The sequence below is a fragment of the Eubalaena glacialis genome, chromosome X (assembly GCF_028564815.1).
Source record: "Eubalaena glacialis isolate mEubGla1 chromosome X, mEubGla1.1.hap2.+ XY, whole genome shotgun sequence".
Classification (NCBI taxonomy): domain Eukaryota; kingdom Metazoa; phylum Chordata; class Mammalia; order Artiodactyla; family Balaenidae; genus Eubalaena; species Eubalaena glacialis.
The window spans coordinates 76,111,420-76,136,759 of NC_083736.1; the positions used below are offsets into that span (position 1 = coordinate 76,111,420).

General features: G+C 32.1%; 1 protein-coding gene across 14 annotated transcripts in view; it reads right to left on the reverse strand.

Moving 5' to 3' along the window:
- Positions 1-25,340, reverse strand: part of RPS6KA6 (ribosomal protein S6 kinase A6) — a 199,663-nt gene that overhangs the window by 25,202 nt on the left and 149,121 nt on the right. For 12 of the 14 annotated variants that reach the window (XM_061177704.1, XM_061177703.1, XM_061177710.1 and 9 more), the window contains 11 exons: positions 24,169-24,239; positions 23,846-23,934; positions 22,987-23,045; positions 21,184-21,286; positions 20,425-20,555; positions 19,854-19,976; positions 19,237-19,326; positions 17,890-18,048; positions 15,337-15,498; positions 10,626-10,702; positions 8,702-8,819 (listed from right to left, as the gene is read on the reverse strand). In XM_061177704.1, the coding sequence (XP_061033687.1) occupies positions 8,702-8,819; positions 10,626-10,702; positions 15,337-15,498; positions 17,890-18,048; positions 19,237-19,326; positions 19,854-19,976; positions 20,425-20,555; positions 21,184-21,286; positions 22,987-23,045; positions 23,846-23,934; positions 24,169-24,239 (1,182 nt within the window). Of the gene's footprint in view, positions 1-2,128; positions 2,274-8,701; positions 8,820-10,625; positions 10,703-15,336; positions 15,499-17,889; positions 18,049-19,236; positions 19,327-19,853; positions 19,977-20,424; positions 20,556-21,183; positions 21,287-22,986; positions 23,046-23,845; positions 23,935-24,168; positions 24,240-25,340 lie in introns of those variants that run through there. The other 2 variants (XM_061177713.1, XM_061177714.1) reach the window with 2 other exon arrangements.

Below are 25,340 nucleotides of genomic sequence, written 5' to 3' on the forward strand. Positions count from 1 at the left end.
TATTGCACCAAAAACAAATACTGAATCAAAATGTATCATAGATCTAAAGATAAAACCTAAAACTATAAAACTTCTAAAAGAAAACACAGGGGAAAACACTTGAAATTTTGGGCAAGGCAAAGATTTCTTAGCTATAACACCAAAAACATGCTACAGAGAAGAAAATAAAAATGAAACACTGTCTTTATCAACATTCGAAACAATTAAGAGAATTAAATGACAATTTATAGACTGAGACAAAATATTTGCAAGGCATAGCTCTGATAAAGGACTTGCATCTAGACTATATTAGGAACTCTCAAAACTCAATAATAAAAAAGTGACCAAAATAAAAAAAGGGGGTAAAAGATGTCAATGGGCAATTCAAAGAAGATAAATGGATGGCAAGTAAGCACATGAGAAATGCTCAACATCGTTAGTTACTAGAGAAGTGCAAATTAAAATAATATGAGATACCATTACATACATTTTAAAATAGCTAAAATTAAAAAAGAATGATCATTATCAAGTGTTGGTGGGGACTTCCCTGGCGGTCCAGTGGTTAAGAATCTGCACTTCCAATGCAGGGGGCGCAGGTTCAAACCATGGTTGGGGAACTAAGATCCCACATGCTGCACGGCCAAAGAAGAAAAAAAAAAACAAACAACAACAAAAAACAAACAAATCAAGTATTGGCAAGGATATGGAAGAACTAAAACTCTCATACACTGCTGGTGGGAATGTAAAATGGTACAGGAACTGAAAAACAGTTTGGTGGTTTCTTAAAAAGTTAAATATATATTCCAATCATTCTACTCCTGAGTATTTATACAAAAATGAAAGGCATGCATCCATGTAAACACTTTCACATGGATACTCACTGCAGCTTTACTGGAATATCACAAAACTGCCAACAACCCAAATGTCCATCAACAGGTAAATGGACAAACTGTTGTGTATCCATACAACGGATATTATTCAGTGATGTAAAGTAACAAACTATTGATACACTCCAATAACATGGATGAAACTCAAAATAATTATGAGAGAAAGAGACAAAAAAAGAGTATATACTATATGATTCCATTTATAATCATTTCGAGAAAATGTAAACTAACCCATAGCGTCAGATAGTAGGTCCCTGGTTGCCAGGGAATGAGGGGTGGGGGATTGTGAGTTCAAGATGTGAGGCAGGAGGGAAGGATTATAAAGGAACACGAGGAAACTTTTAGGGGTGATGCATATGTTTATTATCTTGATTTGGTGATGGTTTCATTGGTGTGTAAATATGTCATAACATTAAATTATATACTCATTTTGTTGTGTAGCACACCTCAGTAAAGTTGTTTAAAAAAATCAATGGTCTAGCCCAAAAGAATAGGTTCCTCTACTCCCACTCACCAAAGTATGTTTCAACATATAAATTAACTATACATACTAAAATTTAACACTACTCTGCTCCTCATTAAACCTTATTTGAGCTTTTGTACTTTCCTGTGGATTCTGAGGGTTTACTGAAAGGTACAGGTAGTGATGGTGAGAGAATGAAAAAGAATTTTAGGAGATGGGCCTATACAAATATTGAAATATAGTACTATGGCTTTAATTTCACTCATGAGGGTTTTTATTGCTAATGGGAATTTCAAAGATTAACATTTGATCATCAAAGTGCTTTATTCATTGTTAATGATATTAGCTAACACTAACTGAACACTTATTATGACTATGTGCTATATTTATTAACCTGGTTCATCTTCATAACAACCCTGAGTTAGGTACTATTACTCTCTTCACTTTACAGATGTGAAAACTAAGGCACGAAGAGGTTAAGCACCACTCCCAAGGTCACATAGCTAGTAAGTATGTAACACATAACTAGTAAGTAAGGATAGGCATCCAGGCAGTCAGTCAGAGTCTGGCTCATAAGTACTAAACTATACTACCTCTCAATCTTCCCTATTAAACTCAATATTGATGTCTGAACTTTACATAATTAATTGCTGCTTTCTTTCTAAAGTAATAACTATCATGTACACACAATAAGTGCTCAATGTTCATAGCACTAAGTAAGCATTCATGAAAAATATCAAAATCTGTTTCAGAAAAAAAAAATCAGTTTTTCATAACAAAGTTCAACAATATTGCTTTATTATATATTCACTGAAAAAATTTAACTGAAATTAAGGACAGTTAAAGCTAAGATGGCCATACAATTTGTTATCCAAAATGGGAAAGTTGAGAGCCAAAGGCATAAACCAGGACTGTTCCAAGCAAACTGTGATATATGGTGAACCCTGTTAAAGCAAAAAGGATACAATTATTTCTGGGGTAAAATTCAGCTAAGTTATATAAGACTGAGATTGTCAATTTATATTTGGAGACAAAGACTGATTTCCAAAAGCAAAGTGGATTCTCCTTAAATGAAAATGAAAATGCAGTAAACATGGCCATATCCTAAATGCTTATAAAACATTATAATTATTGTTTCCTTGGAAAGATGAACAGAATGCTGATTAGTTTACAATATCAAATAGCTTCATAGCACAGTATCAACATTTTGCTACTTTCTTTTAAAGAACCTGAAGTAGTTTTAATAGGGCTTAATCTATCTTACTTCTTTTTAACCTCCCTGAAAAACAAGCAGTAAAATCTCCTTGACAGAATGACGAGAGGATGGATGACAGATGAAAAAGCAAATGTGTCATTATCTTAGGTAATATTCACTGAATTTTCTTGATAGCTAAGAGGAAAATGAGCTCACCCACAGTACACAAAAATCTGTCCCTTCCATATGAATAATTTTCCACTTTTTTCAAAGTAGATATAGTAGTGTTGGCCAGTTTTAATAAAAGATACTGCGCTACGACAAGAATGATCACTTATATACAATCACCTGGGTATTTAGTTAGATAATCTAGTTGGAAGAAAGCCATTACTAATTAAAATGATTAACTTAATCTAACTTAGACTTAAAGATTTCCTATTTTTTTATATCCATTTTAAGTAAAAGTCAGCAAAACTCCAAATTCTTTGAACACTAATACGGGAGAATAGCAATTTTCCTATTCTTCTCACAGTACTCAGATGGCAAATTCATTAAAGTTTGGAAACTACTGATTAATAATTCATCACTTCTATTTCAAATTTAATCATGTGACTGAGATAAACCATTATTTTCACTTCAGTTATTACTAATTATACTGCAAGCATTTTAATTTGGTCAAATGTATTACAATTCATACTTCCTCAGTATAAAAGACTGAGTTCCATACATAAGTAACACTTTCTGCCCTGATTACAGGTAACAACAAATAATTATCCCTCACAATTAAATAAGAATATAATTCTAATTACTGAATTTGCTAGTGCATTTCCCTAGCTTTGTTTAGACATTGTAGTCTTTCTCTAGTATTATTTGGCACAAGGTGTTTGAAAGCTATAGTACTAGAAGTTCTAGAAGTATTTCAATATAGTGTTTTTGTTTTTGTTTTAAATTTTTATTGGAGTATAGTTGATTTACAATGTTGTGTTAGTTTCAGGTGTACAGCAAAGTGAATCAGTTATACATATATCATATATCCAATCTTTTTTTTTTTTACATTCTTTTCCCATATAGGTCATTACAGAGTATTGAGAAGAATTCCTTGTGCTATACAGCAGGTTCTTATTAGTTATCTATTTTACATATAGTAGTGTGTATATGTCAATCCCAATCTCCCAATTCATCCCCCCCCCGCTAATCCCCTGGTAACCGTTTGTTTTCTACATCTGTGACTCTACTTCTATTTTGTAAATAAGTTTATTTGTACCCTTTTTTTTAGATTCCACATATAAGTGAGATCATATTTGTCTTCCTCTGACTTACTTCACTCAGTATGATAATCTCTAGGTCCATCCATGTTGCTGCAGTTGGCATTATTTTGTTCTTTTTTATGGCTAATATCCCGTTGCATATATGTACCACATATTCTTTATCCATCCCTCTGTTGATGGACATTTAGGTTGCTACCATGTCCGGGCTATTGTAAATAGTGCTGCAATGAACATTGGGGTGCATCTATCATTTCGAATTATGGTTTTGTCTGGGTATATGCCCAGGAGTGGGGATTGCTCGGTCGTATGGTAGCTCTATTTCTAGTTTTTTAAAGAACCTCCATACTGTTCTCCATAGTGGCTGTACCAATTTACATTCCCACCAACAGTGTAGGAGGGTTCCCTTTTCTCCACACCCTCTCCAGCATTTATTGTTTGTAGATTTTTTGATGACGGCCATTCTGACTGGTGTGAGGTGATACCTCATTGCAGTTTTGATTTGCACTTCTCTAATAATTTGTGATGTTGAGCATCTTTTCATGGGCTTTTTTTGCCACCTGCATGTCTTCTTTGGAGAAATGTCTATTTAGATCTTCCACCCACTTTTTGATTGGGTTGCTTGTTTTTTTGATATTGAGCTACATGAGCTGTTCATATATTTTGGAGATTAATCCCTTGTTGGTTGCTCCATTTGCCAATATTTTCTCCCATTCTGAAGGTTGTCTTTTTGTTTTGTTTACGGTTTCCTTTGCTGTGTGAAAGCTTTTAAGTTTAATTAGATCCCGCTTGTTTATTTTTGTTTTTAGTTTCATTACTCTAGGAGGTGGATCAAAAAAGATCTTGCTGCAATTTATGTCAAAGAGTGTTCTGCTTATGTTTTCCTCTAAGAGTTTTACAGTGTCCAGCCTTACATTTCAATATAGTGTTTTTACTGTAAACTGCTGTGTAATATAGATTAAATAACAAGTAATAAGCTTTGGTATACTTAATTTCCATATTATAGGAAAGAAGTAGGTGAATGATAACACCTTTCCTCTGAGCCTTCTATTATTAAAGGGTTATAGACCTCTTTCTTCTCCATTCCATCCACATAAGCCAAGCTAATCAAGCCTTTCTTCCTCCAGAAAGTCTTCCCTAACATGTGGTAGACTGAAGAGAGTTCCGGACTGAAAATCAATTCTAGCTATGCCACTCAGTGTATGACCATGGACAAGATAAATTCTGCACACCTTGGTTTATCTATCTGCAAAATGATGGACCAGATCCCACCTAGCTCTAGAAATCTATGACTTATAAATACGTGAACAAAAGACTTTACTTAAAAGCAACTTCAAGCCAAAATGGAAAATAAATATTTACATAAAACCTGACCACTTATTTCAAATTTACAGCCATTCACAGTAGTACATATATACAATGGAATATTACTCAGCCATAAAAAGGAATGAAATTGGGTCATTTGTTGAGACGTGGATGGATCTAGAGACTGTCATACAGAGTGAAGTAAGTCAGAAAGAGAAAAACAAATATCGTATATTAACGCAGGTATGTGGAACCTAGAAAAATGGTACAGATGAACCGGTTTGCAGGCAGAAATTGAGACACAGATGTAGAGAACAAACGTATGGACACCAAAGGGGGCTGTGGGTGGTGGTGTGATGAATTGGGCGATTGGGATTGATATGTATACACTGATGTGTATAAAATTGATGACTAATAAGAACCTGCTGTATATAAAAAAAAAAAGAACCAAAACAGCCAAGACAATTTTGAAGAGGAAGAAGAAGATGTGGTAGTGATAAGGTGTGGAGACTTATTTATGCAATAACAAGACTTTTAAAATAAAAGTAGTGTAATGTTGGCATGGGAGTGGGCAAGTACTGTATGTCAATGTAACAGTTCAGAGTGCTCAAGAAATGACCCACATATAATGAGAACTTGGTGTTATTATAAATTGGCATTATATTGATTAATTTAAAAAAAACTGACTACTTATTTCAAATTTATAGCCATTCACAATAGGAAAATATTTATATTTCTATATTGTACAAAAAAAAGCTTATAGTGTAAATTAACAATGCAAGGTATACTTGAGGAAAAGATTAAATAGCTTGTGAAAAGAGTATTCAATTAAGTATTTATTATGCTAGGTATGATAGGTATGATAGGTATGCAAAAGTGAATATGACATTTAAAGCTCCTAGGTATGATAGGAAATGCAAAAGTGAATATGACATTTAAAGCTCCCTGAGTGGGAAAAATAAAAATGCGTACAAATGAATATATAACCAGGGAGAAAGTGATTAAGTACTAATACTCTAATAAAAGTACATACAATGCAGTAATAGGAACGCAGTTGAGGAAAAGCACAAGTTGCTCTTTTTAAAGAAGGCAAGGGAGGAAGCCACAAATAACTGTCCTATAAAAACTTCTACTGGGCAATTCTTTTTTTGGTCAAGGGTGTATGTAGCTGAAATAAGTGACATTTTACTGACTTAAATTATTGTAAAATTTAGATAGAAATGCCTTCTAATTAATCAGGTATTATTGTGTTTATTTTTAATATATTGTGACACCATGAAAACTTCATTACTCTCTTGCCTCTTCTACTCTTGTTTTGTTTACCAGATTCTTCTCCTTGTCCCCACTGTTTAACAAAAGGGAAGCAGAAATGTCAATGTTCTCAATGCTGAAACTATTGTAGCAATAAGACACACAAAGCTAACATGCCTTCCACTATCACCCCCACACCCACCCCATTTAACTGAATGAACAAATTCTAGGAACTGTGCATGGACAGGAGGCAAACAGAATCATCTTCTATATGCTTCTGATAGTGACACTCACCAATGTCAAGAAAAGCACTGAAAAGGGAAAAACAACTTATAAGGAACTATAATTGAGTAAAACAATTGTCATGAGGTGACAGTAAATGTTACAGTTCTCCCAACTAAAGGGAACTAGTATAAGGGGTTATGGGTAACTGAACAATAGTTTACCTTCATCACTAATTTAAAACAGACAAGAAATTATCGAATTGTTAAAATGTACAGATTTTTTTTAAAGTTCATATAGCTCATTTGCTCAGTAATCTGCCACTATTTTCAGAAAAATTCCTAAAACAGAACTAAAGTAATTTAATCCATAAAAAGGGAATACATGAAAGAACTTGTGAAATATTTCAATATCCCCCAATATCTTTTTCTATGTTAATTTCTCCAGAATATCAGACTAAATGAGGTGAGAATAAAACTGAATTTTGATATCTATTATTCCTTAAGCACTACACAGACGCAAACATAAAACACACAGAACATGGAAAACCAAAAATCTAAGCACAAGTGGCATATAAATCTCTATTTCAGCATTAGATTCACTGTTGCTAGTTATTTTTTTTTAAGGAACACAAGAGTATCATGTGTATAGCTTTAAACATTGGAATTGTTCCTTGGGAAAATGTACTTTTTGACGCACGACCTGGCTGACTAGAAAATACATATATTTAATGAATAATATTAGTAGTTTCAATCACTTTATAAAGGGAAATCTGACAAATTATAAATAAACCAAATTGCATAGAAATGGAATTTTGGAATTGGAAGGAACCAAAGGGAGAACTTAATCCCCAAATTTTACAGATGAGCAAACTGAGGCAGCTAGTTAGTAGATCAAAAACTAGCACTCAATTCTCTTGGCTTCCAATCAGGTGTTCCTTTTACTACATCACACAGCACACTTGTGTTATGGCTAAGATCCAAACACAATCTCCTCCCTGTTTTTCTAATGTTTAAAAGGTAATGATACTCAAATCTCTGATTTTCTTATTCTACAGTGATCAGGATACAAGATTTACTCCATAATGTATCCTACAGATTAGCTAATGTCCTTGAGACAATTAGGTTTTATCATTAGCAGATATTAAATACAAGCAAATCCTTTTGTCTTAAAATGTTTTCTACTTCAAAATGTAGCTTAAAAGCTTTAGGGCCCTATAAACCACATGCTGACAACTTTGGGTTGTTGTTTTAAAACTTAAAATTTTTAGACTATAAATGTAAGAATTAGTATACAAGCCTTGACCTATTATTTTTTCCCTAAATTAAGTAAGGCCAGTTACTTTGAAACTTCACTAATAACGACAGCCACTAGCCACCTGTGGCTATTAAGCACTTTTAAAATGTAGGTACGTCCAAATTCAGACGGGCTATAAGTATAAAATACACACCAGAATTTGAAAAATTAGTATGAAAAAAGAATGTAAAATCTCACTAATTTTTAAAATATTGATTCGATGTTGAAATATTTTGGGTATACCAGGTTAAATAAAATATATTATTAACATTAATTTCACCTGTTTCTTTTTGTTTTTAATGTGACTACTAGAAATTTTAAAATTTTAAAATTACATTTCTATTGAACAGCTCTTAGCCATCAATCGTAAATATCTAGGTACAACTGATAATAAGTTTGTATATTCTCTAAGAATAAGTTAACATTATAAAAATCACCTACATAATCACTAGTCAATGTCTGTGCTAAAGAAGATATGATGTGTAAAAACATACTAAATGCAGAAATCAACTTTAGTTGGCTTTATATATTTTTCCTCAGTAGATTTACATTTTTGGTTTTGGTTAATACTGGAACTGCTTTATATTCCCTGATCACATATGAACTGATAAGAGAGAAATGTGCCCCAGAAGCATGGCAAAAAAAAAAAAAAAATTCAGCCTTTGTCTTCTTCAATCCACACATATATGTGAATTGACTTAAAAACAAATACTGTGATTTAAAAACAAATACTGACATAAAACACCATCAGATACTCTGCAAATGCAGACTAGGCTATAACTTAAAGATTTCAGGAATTAACAGTAATTCAACAAAACAAAACATTTATAATTTATACCTTTGCTCCATCTGAAATACTGTCCCAGTTTCCACCACTCAAAGGGAACTTTCCATTGCCTATACGCAGCAGTATCTCTTCAGGAGTATCATTGGGGCCATTAGCAAATGGAGTATAGCTATTAATAAAAAAGATTTAAGTATACATAAGGGCCTAACATATATATTAAATCTAATTGAAAGTGATGAGTATAGAACTACAAGCATATATTTACTATAGCAAATTAAGAATACCACCTAAAATTTCCCTTTACTGTTCATATCAAATTTTACATTTCAAACAATAAACTTAATCCTAATGAATTATTTAATAAAATGAAGAGTCTTGCCTACATCAATCATCTTTTTTTTTTGCCTTTGATCAGTTAATCAATGTAAAATAAAATACATTTATGTAGCTCTACATTCTGAAAATCAGACCAGAATGAAACATGCAAATTTTGTATTCTCACAGGCATAAGTTAGCAAACCAAATATACCTACTATGAAGAAATTGTTAATTTCATATATTCATAATATATTTATTGAATTGGCTCAAATTTATTCATTAGCATTTTATCAATATTATCAGTGAAAACACGTTAACAATAGTTTTAATTAATGTTTATGAAAAACTGGTTAAATATTTATATCAATGTAACAGAAAAATCCTCTATGGCCATTAAAATTATTACATGGATCAATATTCATGGACAGGAAGACAAATACATTGTATGAAGTTAAAATAGTTTAAAAAATAATTATAGAATGACAAAAAGTGATCAGTTTTATACCATTGTAACAAATGGAACTAAAAATGGTATTCAAATTTGGGAACAGAAAGACTTATGGTTAAAAAGTATGAGGAAGATGTCTTAATATGTTAATGTGTTAATTCCCTCATGTAACAATTAAGTTGAGATAAACACACATACATATGCACACACACAAAATGTTTTGTTTAGTCATAAAGTAAATATTTGAAAGCAGCTATCTAGAAATCGTATCCCATGGTTTGAAACCAATACTGCTGATTGCTGTTCACATGCAAACTTGAGCTACCCTTAACTTTAGCACTTGCTGTGGTCTATAACTATTTTGCATACATCTAAAAGTACGTGGAATATACTGACATGTGATTATCACCAAGCCAATAAATAGTTTAGAGTCACCATTTTCATAACTTATCTTTATAAAGCTCCTGCTATGTCAAGCATATTTAATTATACTAAATGGCTTCTTTAAAAACTCACACCTAAGTACATTATAATTTCATTATAATTCTTCAAATTCCATTCTACACATTAGACTTTGCTAAACCTAGCGTTTATCTACAGCTACACATTTTTACTCCTAAATAAAAGTGCTACTCATTATTAAGAGTAAAACAGCACTTGTATTATTTATAAATTAACAATATTAACACAATCCAATGGTTACATTTTTTAGTATTTCTTTATCCTTTTAAGAGAAGGCAGCTGTGCATGTTTCTGTAGTTTAGTATTGTTACTACTTTATTTAGCTTTGTTATAAAGCTCAATCTTACTAAATCTCTACTGCCAAGAGAACCAAAATTCAAGTACTTAAAAAAAATTAACATCAGCAAGTTCAGTGGGTAAGCACCTGCTGAACCATGAAATTATTTTATGCTCAAGTAAACATTTTCAAAAAGTAATGCACTCAAATGTAAAATATCAAAGTACAAATATATGCTTTATTTTAGTTTTAGTTCTAATTGAACAATCTTTTAATTATATATCTAAATAATGCCTCCTTAAACACCTTACCTTATGTTTTTTAATTTTATAAGTACATAATGTATAATATTTTGAAATGTTGATAGCATTTTCCTTAAGGTTACTTTCATCTGTCCTCTTTCTAGATGAAAACATACAGGTGAAATTCAAATAATGATGTGAATTAATTTGAGTATATAAATTTCTTACCCAGCCAACATTGTGTAAAAAAGGACTCCCAGACTCCAAATATCACAAGCAGCATCATAGCCTTGTTGCATAAGAACCTGAGAAAGAAATACTCATCTGGTACTACTCAGTATAAACTCAGTTTTCTCATCTAAAAGAAAGTTGTGCTTCTAATAATCTCACAAATGTTCACAATTTAGCTCATTTTAATCTTTTCAAAAATAGATTCACAATGTTAAAGGCAAAGTCTTCTGCAATTAACAAGCATTCAATAAGTGGCTATTAATGTGATTAAGCAACATGAGTGATACAAAAAAAACAACCTTTTTAAGATATGATCCTTGACCTCAGTGAGCTTTCACTCCTCCTCTCAGGAAATCCAGACACGTCAAAATTTAAAATAATATGTACAGAGAGCTTAATATATTCTACACAGAGTACTGTCTTTTAACCCTGACACTGACTCTATGAGATAGATATTACTTCCATTTTGAAGATGAGGAAACTGAGGTAAATGTTAAGTAATTTGTCCAATATCACAAAACTAGTGAGTGGTGGAGCAGGCATTCGTACTCTAATGTCTGTGATTTTAATATCTATGATAATTGCCTCCTTACTACACAAGAGGTGGTAAGATAATATATAATCTCATGAAAGCAAGATGAATTTATATTTTATATACAAGGCTCATATCTTTAAAAAAATTAGTATATTTCTGGATCACAAACACACATTTGATAAATTCTGAATGGTTTCATTAATTTTTCATATAATAATTTTGGTAGTTTTTTTCTTTTGAGATTAGTATTAATAAAAATCAAATAACATATTTATTATATATTCATGTGAATATTCTCTGTGAAGTTAATAGCTAGTTTGAGGTGAAATGAGGCCTTTTTTTAAATTTAGAAAAACAAGCCCACTGCTAAAGTCTTTAGACATAGGAACAAAATAGAAACATTATTAATGCATTAACACTGGGGATTGTATAACCACCAGAATGGACATTTCATTTATAAAAGGCTAAAAATATTAATGTTTAGCTTTGACAATGGCCAGACTTGAATAATAAGTATCTAACTAACTTCAAATTCAAGATATAATGTTTTTTTCATAGTCAAAGTGTATTTATAAGAACACACGTATCTGCAAACTTGGGAAGCTGAATAGGCTATCAAAATACCTATTTAACTGGCTTATGTAAATAACACAAGTGGAGACTACAAAGGCCCTAATAAATAATGAGGTAGAGCTAAACAATTCACATCACGATAAGCCTAACCTGGCATCCTCTAGTGAAACATAAACCTCTCCTGCTTTTTTCCCCTATCTCTTTCCTTTTCTCATCACTTCCTTTTTTTTATAATAAATTTATTTATTTTATTTATTTATTATTCTTGGCTGCATTGGGTCTTCGTTGCTGTGCACGGGCTTTCTCTAGTTGCGGCAAGTGGGGGCTACTCTTCGTTGCGGTGCACGGGCTTCTCATTTCAGTGGCTTCTCTTGTTGTGGAGCATGGGCTCTAGGCACGTGGGCTTCAGTAGTTGTGGCTCGCAGGCTCTAGAGCGCAGGCTCAGTAGTTGTGGCGCACAGGCTTAGTTGCTCCGCGGCATGTTGGATCTTCCTGGATCAGGGCTCGAACCCATGTCCCCTGCATTGGCAGGCGGATTCTTAACCACTGAGCCACCAGGGAAGCCCTCTCATCACTTCTTGTAGTTCTGGGCATCACCATGTTTTCCCTGGTTCCCTTAGGACAATAGTCTTAAAGGTTCCCAGATGATCCAATGCAAAGCCAAGGCTGAGGGACTGCTTAGTGAACTAGTTGGACAGGCAAGGGTTAATCAGTGAGTCAGCTATAGGTATTTCATACTCCCAAAACCTTCAGAGTTAATGAGAAGAAAGGCACTGGAGGAATCATATTGCTTAATCTAATTAGGGTCAACCATGAAAAACTTGGTTTAGCTTTACCACACACTTAAACCCATTTTGTATGTGTAAAGAAGAGGCAGTCTGCTTTTGTTCTAGAGTAGGTCTCAATGTCCTATTAATAGTAAGAACATACAGCCATAAAAAAACAAGGCAAGGTAGCGGGATGAATGAAAGAGTACAGTGTAGAAAGTAACGTGTTTCATACCTTCTTACTTGCATCGAGTTAAATACAAAGAAGATAGAAGTCAGAATTAAAGTAGTTAATGACTTTACTTTCTCTCTCATTTGGCTTCCCAAATCATCAAAATGTAACATAGAGATTCTCATTCAGATAAATTCATATTTGGAGCAAAACATATGACAGCCCAAAGCCAGAGCAAAGCAGGGTAATTTCACATTTACTTTTTTAAAAGAGTTGCAGGCATAGCATCCATCCAATATATTGTAAATTCCTCTAGTTCAGGATCATTCTTAGACCTCAGTAGACATTAAATGTCAGTTGAATAATATGATAGATTTGCTTTTATAAAAGAATAAATATTTTTTGAGATACATTAATTTTTGTGACATAGGTATAGTACAAGCACATCTATTAAGTAAATAAGCCTTAAGAGGTTGACTGAATTGATGCATATCAAAAAAGTGAATGAATATTCCTTATTGTTCAGCTGAAACCGTACTACTAATTAGTTTCTCTTTTAGCAAATAAGGGCTCTTAATGAACTGTGATGAAATAATGAATTTATACTCTCATAAATGCTATTATTTATTCAAATATCTGCATGGATACTTGAATCTTTCTGATTCTAGTTTAAAAGATGATGCATTTCATACACTTCACTAATAATTTTTGAAAGGGTCTGAAATTTTAGAAACAAATCTTACCCCAAACCTGTTTTTCATTTATAACAATTTACAAATATGCATTGATTGCTAGCAGAGGCTTCAGCTCTTGATAATAAAACTTTTCAAAGCATTTTGAAAATACAAATACTAACCTAGCCAAAGGTAGTTCAGACACTAGAGGCCTTAGTTACAGACAAGTGGTCTCCACATGCCCACCTGAAAACCTTCACTATTACAATGGTGAGAGTGTCTTACTACAATGGAAGTCTGGTAGGATAAAAAGCATCAATGGGCTGTATTCTACTCTGCAGATTTGTACTCATTTGAAAATGTTTACCTAGCCATTAATCTAAAAATGTTTACCTAACCATTAATCTAAATGCAAACATACTGTATATTTTTCATTTTAATGAAATGAGAAATATACAGTATACCCTATATTTAACAGAAGAGCCTTAATCTCAAATTTCTATCTTCCTATTCTATAAAACCATTAAAATGCCCTAGAAAAGCTAATTTTTTTATGTCTAAGATATCTCTTACACCTGGGGGCAGTACAATAACCCCTTCTTGGATCATGCATGCATCCCAATTTTTGTTTTGGGAAATACAGTTTCCATATATTTTAATGTGATAAAAATTTGTACATTCATTATTCTATGAATATAATTAGAATATAGATTAAAGCACATTCTCTGGATATGTACATAATTTCTTACAGGGCAAATCTTATCATAAAAACCCTGTAAAGCAGGTGTTATACTTGTTCCTCAACATTAACATCTTAAAGGAAGATTTAATAAATTTTAACATGGGAACTTTTCACTATTAGAAAGTTATTTTCCTATTTTCTATGTTTCTATTTTCATCACTAGAAATATTATTTTTCTAATAGCTACATTAAAATACAGATTTGTTGATATTTCAATACAAGAAATATACTGTATCTTGTATTATATCTGATGTGCAATATTATCCATAAAGGACTAGTATTTAAAGCAAAAAAAAAACAAAACATGCACATGAGATAGGAATTCATCCTCAAATTATTTTATTCTTCTTCTGACTTGGAAAATTCAATTTTTCTAACCTGAGGATATCTGTGTATTTTGATTTGTGTTAAACATCCGATAATTCGTATGACTTAGCATTATTCATAACATATAAGAACAGTTCTTGACTTTTACAAAGAAAACTTAAAAAGAATCTATATGACCAATGCCATCCCTGATTCATTTTTCATCACCCATACTTTCACTGCTGTGGGAGTTGCTACTGTCAAAGCTCCCATCCCCATTATCAGAACTGACAGACTGCTGGAGCTTGCCAAATGTGAAACGTGCACCCCTTGACTTCCTCATCATCACCTTTCCTGTCTCTTCTCTCTAAGATCTACATACGAATGTTATTTGCCAAGAAAAACCCTACTGCTTATTAAAAAAAAACCCTGTGAAGCTTTTTTCTCCATGAATTAGAAGATCTTAAAGATAATCGGGGATGGCATTGCCCATGTTATGTATAATGCTAAACAATATAAATCACCTCATGTTCAGCACAAACCAAAATATCTGAAAATCTATCCTGGCTTTGTTACTCAGTGAATGCTGTTATTAAGTACTTTGAGCCTCAGTTTCCTCATTTAGAATATTTAATATGTTTAAGGTGAGGTTATCTTCACTCTCTGCCCTGTTCTAAAAGGGTATGATTCTGAAACCACTATGTAACCCAACAGAATAGAATAATCTGATTATTACATTCAGGTTGGTTTCAGATGCTAGTTATTAGTCTGAATATTTATATTGGGAGTTATCAGAATTCAATGATTTAAAGAGCTTTATAGCTGGGAAAGGACAAGATAACTCAGCTTTTACCTACCTACCATAACACATACATGATATCAAATACATTTAACTAAAGGAAAAGAATGAAAGGCAAATACTGAAGTTTTAAAGAATACCTCAGGTGCTACAAAGTTTGCAGTGTAGCATGGAGTTAAGAGAAGTCCATTTTCTCCTCGAAGTTGTTTTGCAAACCCAAAATCACAGATCCTAATGGAGTCTGCGTTGGCTGATTCATCCATGTATAAAATATTACTGGGTTTAAGATCACGATGAACAACCTTGAACATTAAAAAAAAAAGCTTTACATTTCTATAGCTAACTAAATATCTGTGGAATAAAACATTGTAAGTTAATATATTTCCAGGAAAAGGAAATGTCTCAATCATAAAATTTTGAAAATGATACTTTCTCCAACCATGATGGCCCTGACAACCTGAAGTACACAGACGAAGTTATCTCTATCAGACAGATGTGCCAGTTTTTATCAAGCCACCAGTTTTGTTAACCACTTCCAATCTCAAAACTCACTTATCAGTTCCACTTGTAGATATAATGGACTAAGACCCTACTCAACACCCCCTCCCCACAGTAAAAAAATATAAAACCTGAGTAGAAAAATCAACTACCTTGAAGGTACTGGGGAATGAGCAGAAGGAGACAAGACTCTGGTGGGGAGTACATACTTGGTTGAAGGAGGGAGCTGCATGAGTAGGTTCCCATATCAGTCAGTGGCTTTTAGCCTAGAGCTTAGTACAGCCCCTAGGGCACACAGTGGTAGTAAAGACATGAAGAAAAGGCCACTGTCTTTCTGGCCTGGAGGACCAGAAAAGAAATGCTGGGAAACCGTGAATGCTGAGTGGAGGAATACAGTAAGGGAAAGAGCCAAAACTGACCCTTGAATCAAAAATGTGTAGAGGAGGCTCAAAGTAGTTCATAAAGACAAAAGATATAGACAGAGACCACAGCTGCTGCTCAAAAAGCAAAGTTTTCAGCACAAACCCTGCTAAGAAAATTACCCACTGAAAACAAAACAAAAAATAATCACTGGAGAAAAATAACAGAATATAATAAATCTCCGTAAGTTAATACACAAATGTGCAGTACACAATCCAAAATTATCTGATATACAAAGAACCCCTCCCCCCAAAAAACGGAACACAGTTTCAAGAAAAAAGAAAATCAATTCCAACTCCAATATAAACCATGTTGGACCTAACAGCAAGCATTTTAAAGTGGCTATTATTGTGATATGATAGATGTGCTAGGTAATGCTATGGTGGTAATCATACTGTAGTATATAAATGTCTCAAATCAACATGTATACCTTAAACGTACACAATATTATATGTCAATTATAGCTCATCAAAATGCCTTTGTTCAAAATTCACAAGACTAAATAAATATAAGAGAAATTTAAAAAATAAAGTAGCTCCTATAACTATCTTCAGTGAAGTAAAACAAAATGCTTTCAATGCATGAAAACTCGGCAGAAAAACAGAAACAGTAAGAACCAAATGAAATGCTAGAAATGGAAAATATTCTGAAATTCTCTATGTGATGATTTTCTTTCTGATACACTATCCACTTCATTTAATCTAGTCCTATTTTTAATCAGCAGTTTGCTACATTAAAAGGTCTTTCAAGACAAGGATCAAGACTTAAACCCATGGTTGAATCTGCAATACCTTTTACAATGTCTGGCATGTAGAAATGCTCAACACATGTCTGTCATTAATTTACTTAATTGATGTATTGTTTAATTTCTAAAATAATAAACAAAAGAAAAGATGTTTATCATTTTCTTCTCAAAAATTCTGGTCATCCTTTATTTTAGAGTGTGCTGATAAAGACAATCAAGGAATTGAATTATTATAGAACTACTCCTTTAGCATTATATAATTTACATTTCAAAATGCTGAAAATGTACTCTATAAAACCACACTCAAAAATGAGTTCTGGCCCCTGTAGAATTTTCATTATGTCATTTCTGAGTCGTTCATTGTTTTATTGTTTATACATAAGTGGGTACATATCTACTACTACAACTATTCAAACTTACATTTTTAAATTATTTGTGACTTTGTTTTCTTGTTTAGCTATATATATAATAAAAGTGACCTTTTTTTGATAACTCAGTTCATTTGCTTTCTTTATGAAGAGATAGGAAGCAAAATAACAGGCCTGCCCCTCCACTAGAAATTTCAATATAGTAATACTTCAAATGTTTAGAATCCAAATTTCTTACTGTATTGGGGGAGGGGCTGGCAACAATCAAGATATGCAGTCTTGCCAGAACTTTATATGTTAGGCATAGTATAATTTGAATAATATTCACAACATGTCCTTGGATAACTCTTTTATGTTTCACTTTTAAGTTTGATTAGGTTTAATAATTTAAAAGTCAAGGTTAGATATATTTATATAATTCAAACCACTTTTAAAGCTAATATGCTATTAAATTAGGGCTAACAGGTAGAGTTAAGAAAATTAATAAGGTATTACCCAATTTCCTAATCCTATAACCTTCACTACATTATGAATTTTATTAGGCTATTCCATATAAAAATATGTGATAGAAAAAGTAATTCATTTTAGGTGTCATATCCTATATATTATTTTGTGAAGATATAAGCCCCAGAATTAAAAGGAAGAATATAACTACAACTTACTCCTTGACAATGAAGATAGTCAACTGTGTTAGTTATTATAAACAGTACATCACTAGCTTCCCGTTCTGAAAAACATTTTTGTTTGAGAATACGGTCAAGTAGCTCTCCTCCTTTCATCAAATCCGTAACAAGGTAAACATATCTACCATCATCATAAACCTAAAAAAGAACATATTTTATAAATGATATTATTTATAATTACAATTCTGAAACGTTTTAAATTATATTTACTTTGCTTTTCTAATGAACCTCTAGTGTTAAAAAATATATTATTCCTTTAGTATTAATATAGTGCAGGCTCTACTGAAGGTTAAACTGGCTAAATGGACTCTTACACCATTCTGTGAGACAATGTTAAACATATAATTGTTTTAACTTTTGAAGTTTTCTGTTATACTTCATCAAAGAATATAAATGGAAAAATAGAACTTTGTGCCTCTCAAATGGCATCTGTCTCATTTTTTTACTGTATTATAGGCACTTTCCTTCCTTAATGATAGTAAGCTTCCTTCTGGCAGTAAATATATTATTTGTTTTTTAATATCTTCCCCATAGTCTATTATCTGACATGGTGTCTTAAATATTTGTTGAATTCAAATACTATATCAAGGAGAATATATTAAAAATATGTACACCCTTCTATTCAGATCATGTGATATCTACATCTACACATACAAACACATATATGTAGACATATATCTATCTATCTATCCACACACATACATACATTTACATATATATAAAATACTATTTAAGGATTATAAATCAAAATGCATATCATATTATCTAAAACAAACTGATCAAGGTGATGGTTTATTTGTCTGCCTTTTCTACAGAGGAAAGAGCATTATTTTCTTCACGTGAAAAGTCAGCATTCAGTAACATCTATTAATATGAGTTATATGTTCACTTTAAAAAAAGTAGACTAATACTATTTCACCCAAGCAACAATCCACAATGCTATAGCCAACTGCTGTACAATCAAGAAAGTAAAATCTCCTAGAATTTGGCAGATTCCCAATCTCCTGTATCTTCTATACTTGTAGTACTAGAGAATAATAAATGTTGCTGGTGATAATGTTAACTAGTTAACAGCTAGAATACATTCAAGTAATCAGGACACTCTCATTTACCAACCATCATAGTTCCTTTCTGACGTTTTATAAGAAGGGTAGTAGTATAAAATCACAGGGGGAAAATGAAGAACTGAAGTGGCAAATTTAAGAGTCTTAAGATTTTGTGGCATGAAAGTAAACATACCATGGACATGAAAAGTTTCAATAAGAAAATAAAGTGCCAAGTCATAACTTCATTAGCTTAGCTGATACATAGATTTTAAATACCTACATCCTTTAAAGTGATAATGTTAGGGTGTTGTCCATAGCGCATCAAAATTTCAATTTCTTCTGAGGGGTCTCTTTTACTTTTGTCAATGATCTAAGAAATAAGACAAGAATAATCTCAGAGGAAAAATATTTTCTTTGTCTAAAAATGAATGACATGATTTCAATTTGGTTATATTTTCAAGAAAATAATAAAACTCAAGAGTAATGTTTGTCTCACATTATTTTAATATTTACAAATTTCCTATAACTGAAACAATAAAAAACAGAGCACTTTCTTCAACATTATATTCCACCTAACTAAAACTATACTGATAATTTGATTCAAATGTGACAGTAATTGTCACAATTGTTCAATCTTAACATAGTACATTAAAATAAAATTATTCAAAAGCAAGACATTCATGAAACACACTGTTCCTCCAAAATAAAGTCTTTTTTTATTGAACAAAATAAAGTCTTGGAAAGAAATTCAAAATGAAAATATTAAGTCTTAAGAAGTTTTCCTCATCATTTTATCTTTGCTTTCTCCACTTGCTCCACTGAAAAACTGTCAGTTAACCTGCAATTTAACTTACACATATAAAACAAACCAAAAAAAGTTAGCCTCAGAGACAATACCTTCACTGCAAATTCCATGTTGGTAGCAGTATGTATGCATCGTTTGCAAACAGAATAGGAGCCAACACCAATATCCTCTTTCAATTCATATACTTCACTAAATTGTGCAGCATTTCCATTTATCTGTTTTTGTTAAAAAGTAAAATACAAAAGAGAATGATATGGTTTCACATTTTTTATCTTCTCTCCTAAGTATACATTCTTCTTAAATCTTTTAAAAATCAAGAATAATTCTAGAGAAGTTTTATCAGTATTTATAAATGGTTTACACAGATTCTGAACTGATCCTAAATTGTAGACTTTCTAGATCCCCAAAGCCAATACAATAATTAAATCAACTAGCTAATACATCACCCATTACATTTTCTTGCCAAAAGAGATCACATAAATACATAAATATAATTAAAGGTTACTACTGTCTGCTTTTTTCCAAAACATATGGAGACATCTTTAATTCATTATACAGAGATAAATGAAGCAGTTAAAAATCACTTAAAAATCACTGTAAATCCATTAGCAATAACTGAAAGAAATAATTATGCCTAATCTGAATAATCTAAGTGGAATTTACCTGAACAATTGGTAATACATTTGCACTTGTGATCGGAGTGATTTTATATTCTTCTGCAATAGAAGTTGCAACAAAGCTGAATCCTTTGAAGAGTTGATGAGCATTAGCACTAGCTGGCAAACCAGGAGAATCTAATGTCCAAATAATTATATTTAATTAGAACTACACAGAATTTTATGATATGAAATGTCAACATTTCTTTGACTATAAAGGAAACCATTAAATGTTATCATCAGACATACTATATTAGGTATTTGATTTATTTTATATTATCTGTTTCCCCATACTATTATGCAAGCTCCATGTAGATTATAATTTTTGTCTGTTCTGTTCACTTCTGCACCGTCACTGCTTAGTACATAGTAGGTATTCAATATTTGTTGAATGAATGTATGAAACAGATGCCAATAAAAGTAAACCTCATTAAATTCTAAACTATAAGAGTCAGAGTGATATATCTCATATCTTACCTCCTACCCCCATCCTCTAATGCATTAGCATGTCAAAAAACTTTTAAAATAAAAAAAGAAAATGTTCACCCTTTGCTCTAGTCTGTGCTTCCCTAGTAAATATTTCCCATGTAAAGCCTCTACTTGAAAGGTGTCCAAGCAATGCTGTATATAGGATCCACACTTCCACACAGGGCAAACCACCCTCTGCAAACTTACAATTCTTTTAGTTTTTACCTAAGAAGCTAGTTTACTTTTTTAACCATCTAATTGAATAAAAGCCCTGATGTTACACATAAACATGTATTACCTTTAGGTGTTTTTGCAGTAAATTCAGGATCAAAACAAAAAGTATCATCTGGTTTTCCAGAAGCCGGTTTGAAAGGAGGCTGAACTTCTCTTTTATATAATTTCTAGAAGAAATAACAGAATAACACAGAAACGTATTAATACTTGAAAAATTATTAAAGCAGAACATGATATTCACAGTCCTTAACAGAATACTCACAATTTCATAAATGAAATTTCAACAGGCTTCAGATACCTGTTAACCAAATTCTAAATTCTAACCTGTTAACCAAATTCTGTGTATCATCTAAACTTGAGAGATAATGTACAGAATCAAATGAGACCAAGAAACACGCAGCAATGCCACAGGCTGCATTCACGAGGAATAATTCTGTTCAGTTTTGGATTTCAAAAACTGACTTGAATTCTCACTGGTAAAATAACCATACAGAACATATCACAATGTTACCATGCAGAAATAACTAATAACATTCTAGGATATCAAAATTAATAATTAGTCTATCTCCAAGAAATATGCATTATACCTATTTTGTTTTCACATAAAAATATGCATTAGATGCACTGTTTAGAGCTCTTTTTATAGAATTCAAAAATTTAAACTTGTCTAACAATCTAACTTCCTAAAATTTATGTTTTTGAAAGACATATAAAATATCTTACAACATAACTGTTATTTGGAAATCTACTTTTTTAAAAGCTCACAGTCCCACAGTGAGGGAAAATTAATAGAGGATTACTTTAAAGTAATTTTCATTTATTTAAATATGTACACATTCCACTCTTTTATTATTTAAGAGGAATAAACAAACTGTTTAGATATAAAAATAATGGAAAAATAATTTCTAGTTTTTCTAGTTAAAGAAAAAAGAAGAGCAGAGAAGCATTAGAAAAAAAAAGACAGGGGAATGCAAGGACACCGAAAGAGGGATGCACACAGATATGACAAAGGGCAGACTCCCATGCAGTATGTTCACTGCGTGGCCTTTCAGGATATTAATACTATTAATGTGTTGCAGTTTTACAACTATAAAAAATAAATCAAAATATTAACTTCTGAAACCTGTTCTACAAGCCAGAAGAAATAATAATTTGGTCAGTGAATAGTGGCTCTCTACCTCTGCCTTAGAAACCAAAAGAGATACTTTTTCTTTTGGGAAAATTTTCAATACCAGTGCCAGAACTAAATAATCAAAAACACTTACCTTTGATGATTAATAGTACATAAAATACATAAAGCTGTGTTGTAAACAACAACAAAAAGTGAGCTTTTCTAAGAAAAGCTCATTAGTCTGGGAGTTGCAACTTAAAAAAAATTAATACATGACTTTGCAGAATTTCACAATGTTTCTGTTTTCATGTTCTCTCAAAATTTAGTACAATACCTATATACAAAGATTTTCACTTCTTAACAAATTTAATTTGTTCTAATACATGACAAAGAACCATTTGAAATTAAATAACATCTTAGATTCTTTAGAATTCATTTTTCTATAAGAATCTGTCCTATGATTCATCCCCCTTCTCCTTTCTCTTCTTCCCCCCACATTCCCCAACCTAGAATAGGGGAGAATATTAACCATATTTAACAGGTAAGACAAATGAGCAACAAAAATTTACTACATATCATCCACACATCTACTGGTTCAAGGTAATTGCATGAAATGCTACACCTGTAAATAAAAATCTCATACTAAATATAAAACAAATGGATTAAGTTTATCAGCAAAGTCCATATATTACCATTTACTCTTCAGTTTTTGCTTTTATTAAAGGTACTCAGTAACGAACTTTCTACTGAACTTACATTCCAGTCAATATTTGCAAAAAAAAGATGTCTTTTGATTTCGTCAACTCCTTCTGAACCTATAAAAATGGAAATAATTTTTTTACCAGTCTGATTTTTTTAATCTGCCTACCTGGCTTCCAGGCTATTATCTGTAAATAGGAGTACACACATTTCATAGATTCCCTGAAGTGAAAAGTTTACGATTTCTTATCTGATGTTTTATTAATTGGTCCTCTGAATTTAATATAATAAAAAAATAGCTGATGTTCATGCTGAAGCACATAGGGTATCATGAAATACTGAAATGCCTTCTGAATCAAATAAAAATCATATCTAACATAACATTAAAATTTAAGCAATTTTCATTTTCTTCATAATTCAATTTATGATCTCATATCTATAGGCCAAATTAAAAATGCAATGAATAAAGTGACATCGAAATTTTAACACATGGACATAAACAGGGTAATAGGATCACATTTGGATCCAGGGAAAGGCTACTAGAAAGTAGCCAAATAATGAGCAGTTATGGAAACATAACATTTATCCTGAAGAATATTGGAAGGGACAAAATAATTATCTTCAAATATCTAAAAGGATTACCTATAGAAGGGAGAATTCTGTGAATTATGTCAAAAGAGACATTCATATGATATAATGATATATATTAAACATAAGTTCTGAACAACTAGACCACTCCATTTTTTAATGATGGATATAACAGAGTTTACTGGAATCTTTGCATACATAAAACATAGAATTCTATGTATAAACACATAGCAGCAGTAAATGAACTTCGGCCAGAAAACATAAAGTTATAATTATCCTCCCAAAGCATGTAGTATATTGTTATAAAAGCTAAGAAAATAAACAATACCCAATCTATTTGCTGGATTCCTTTTGAATAACATCCTTAGAAGACTTTGTGCTTCAGCACTAAGAAACTGAGGCATTCCAAGTTTTGCTCTGGAAAAGAGGATTTCAGAAAATTTCATTTAAATCTAGCCATACTTCTAAATTGATAAATCCCAAAAAGAATTTTAAAGAACGCTTTCACAATGGCAAATAATGTCCCCTATATGGTGGAAGGGAATGAGACAATGTGAAAAATGTTCTTTTGTGTCAAATGAAAACCATAACAAGTTTCTCAAAACTGAAAGCAAGGAATTTTTCCCAAAAGAAAAAAATGTTTACACTTACTTTAATATCATATTCATGGTCTCATTTCTGTCTTTACCTTGAAATGGCAGAGTACCAGTAAGCATTTCAAACTAAAACAAACAAAAAATACCACGAGTCAACTTAGTACAACTTAGAATTTACAATGAAATTCTTCAGGAATAAAAATGAGACTTGTAATACATGATCATCAAATCATGCAGGATCTACATGATAGTAGGTCAAAACAGGACCAGAAAACTAGGTCGCTTAAGGAAATACACCTCTGGTACCCCACAGTACATAGGCCAAATGAGAGGTGATTTGTAGCAAATGTAACCAACCATTTTTTCAATCCTAAATTCCCCAAACCAAAGCAATGTGGAAATAGACACAAGGCATTTTCTTTTAAAACAACGATAAGCTTTTAAAGCAAACATTTAACAACGAAAGAAAAGCAAAAATAAGTACTGAGCCATTTCAAATTCATACATGCTCAAGAAAGATAATCATTCTCATTCCCTTTGCTCTCTTTAAAAAAAAAAAAAAGGAACCAAACAAGAAGCTATACACACAGATACACACACCACACACTGATATATGTATTTTAATTTGAGACAGTTGTACACAGCATAATGAAAACATTTTCCCTAAGAGAGTTAATTGAAATGCGGATAACTAGAACATTAAATAATCATATTTAAAAGAAAAAGTAGATCTGAAAATGAAGACCATTATAGCTCACTAGAGAGGAATGTTTTTATACCCCTAATATTTAAATCTTAAGCTTAGATTCAATAATGGCTTTGGCCTCAGTCCTCTGTTCATTTATTTGAACTTACAACCTTAGTTAGCTTATCCATTCAACTCTCTCCTGATGACTGATGACTCTCAAATTGATTCCAGTTTCAATCTCTCTCAATCCCCAGTTTTCCCTTCCAAATCTAAAGTAATGGTTCTCAACTGGAGCCTGAAGAGATAGGGGTAGGAGTCATAGAAAGGTAATGAAGACGAAGGGAAGTATGGTGTATGGGGATCATCTCTCTCAAGCTCCAGTCCCCTGCCCCCAAACCTAAAGTAATGGTTCTCTCCTGGAGAGTGGAGGAGTAAGAGGTGGAAAGGCAAGAACAAAAAGAAAAAGAGAAGGATAGTACATTGGAATCACACCTTCCCCTCAAATAAACGATATGCTGGCTGGCAGGGTAGTTTTTTGT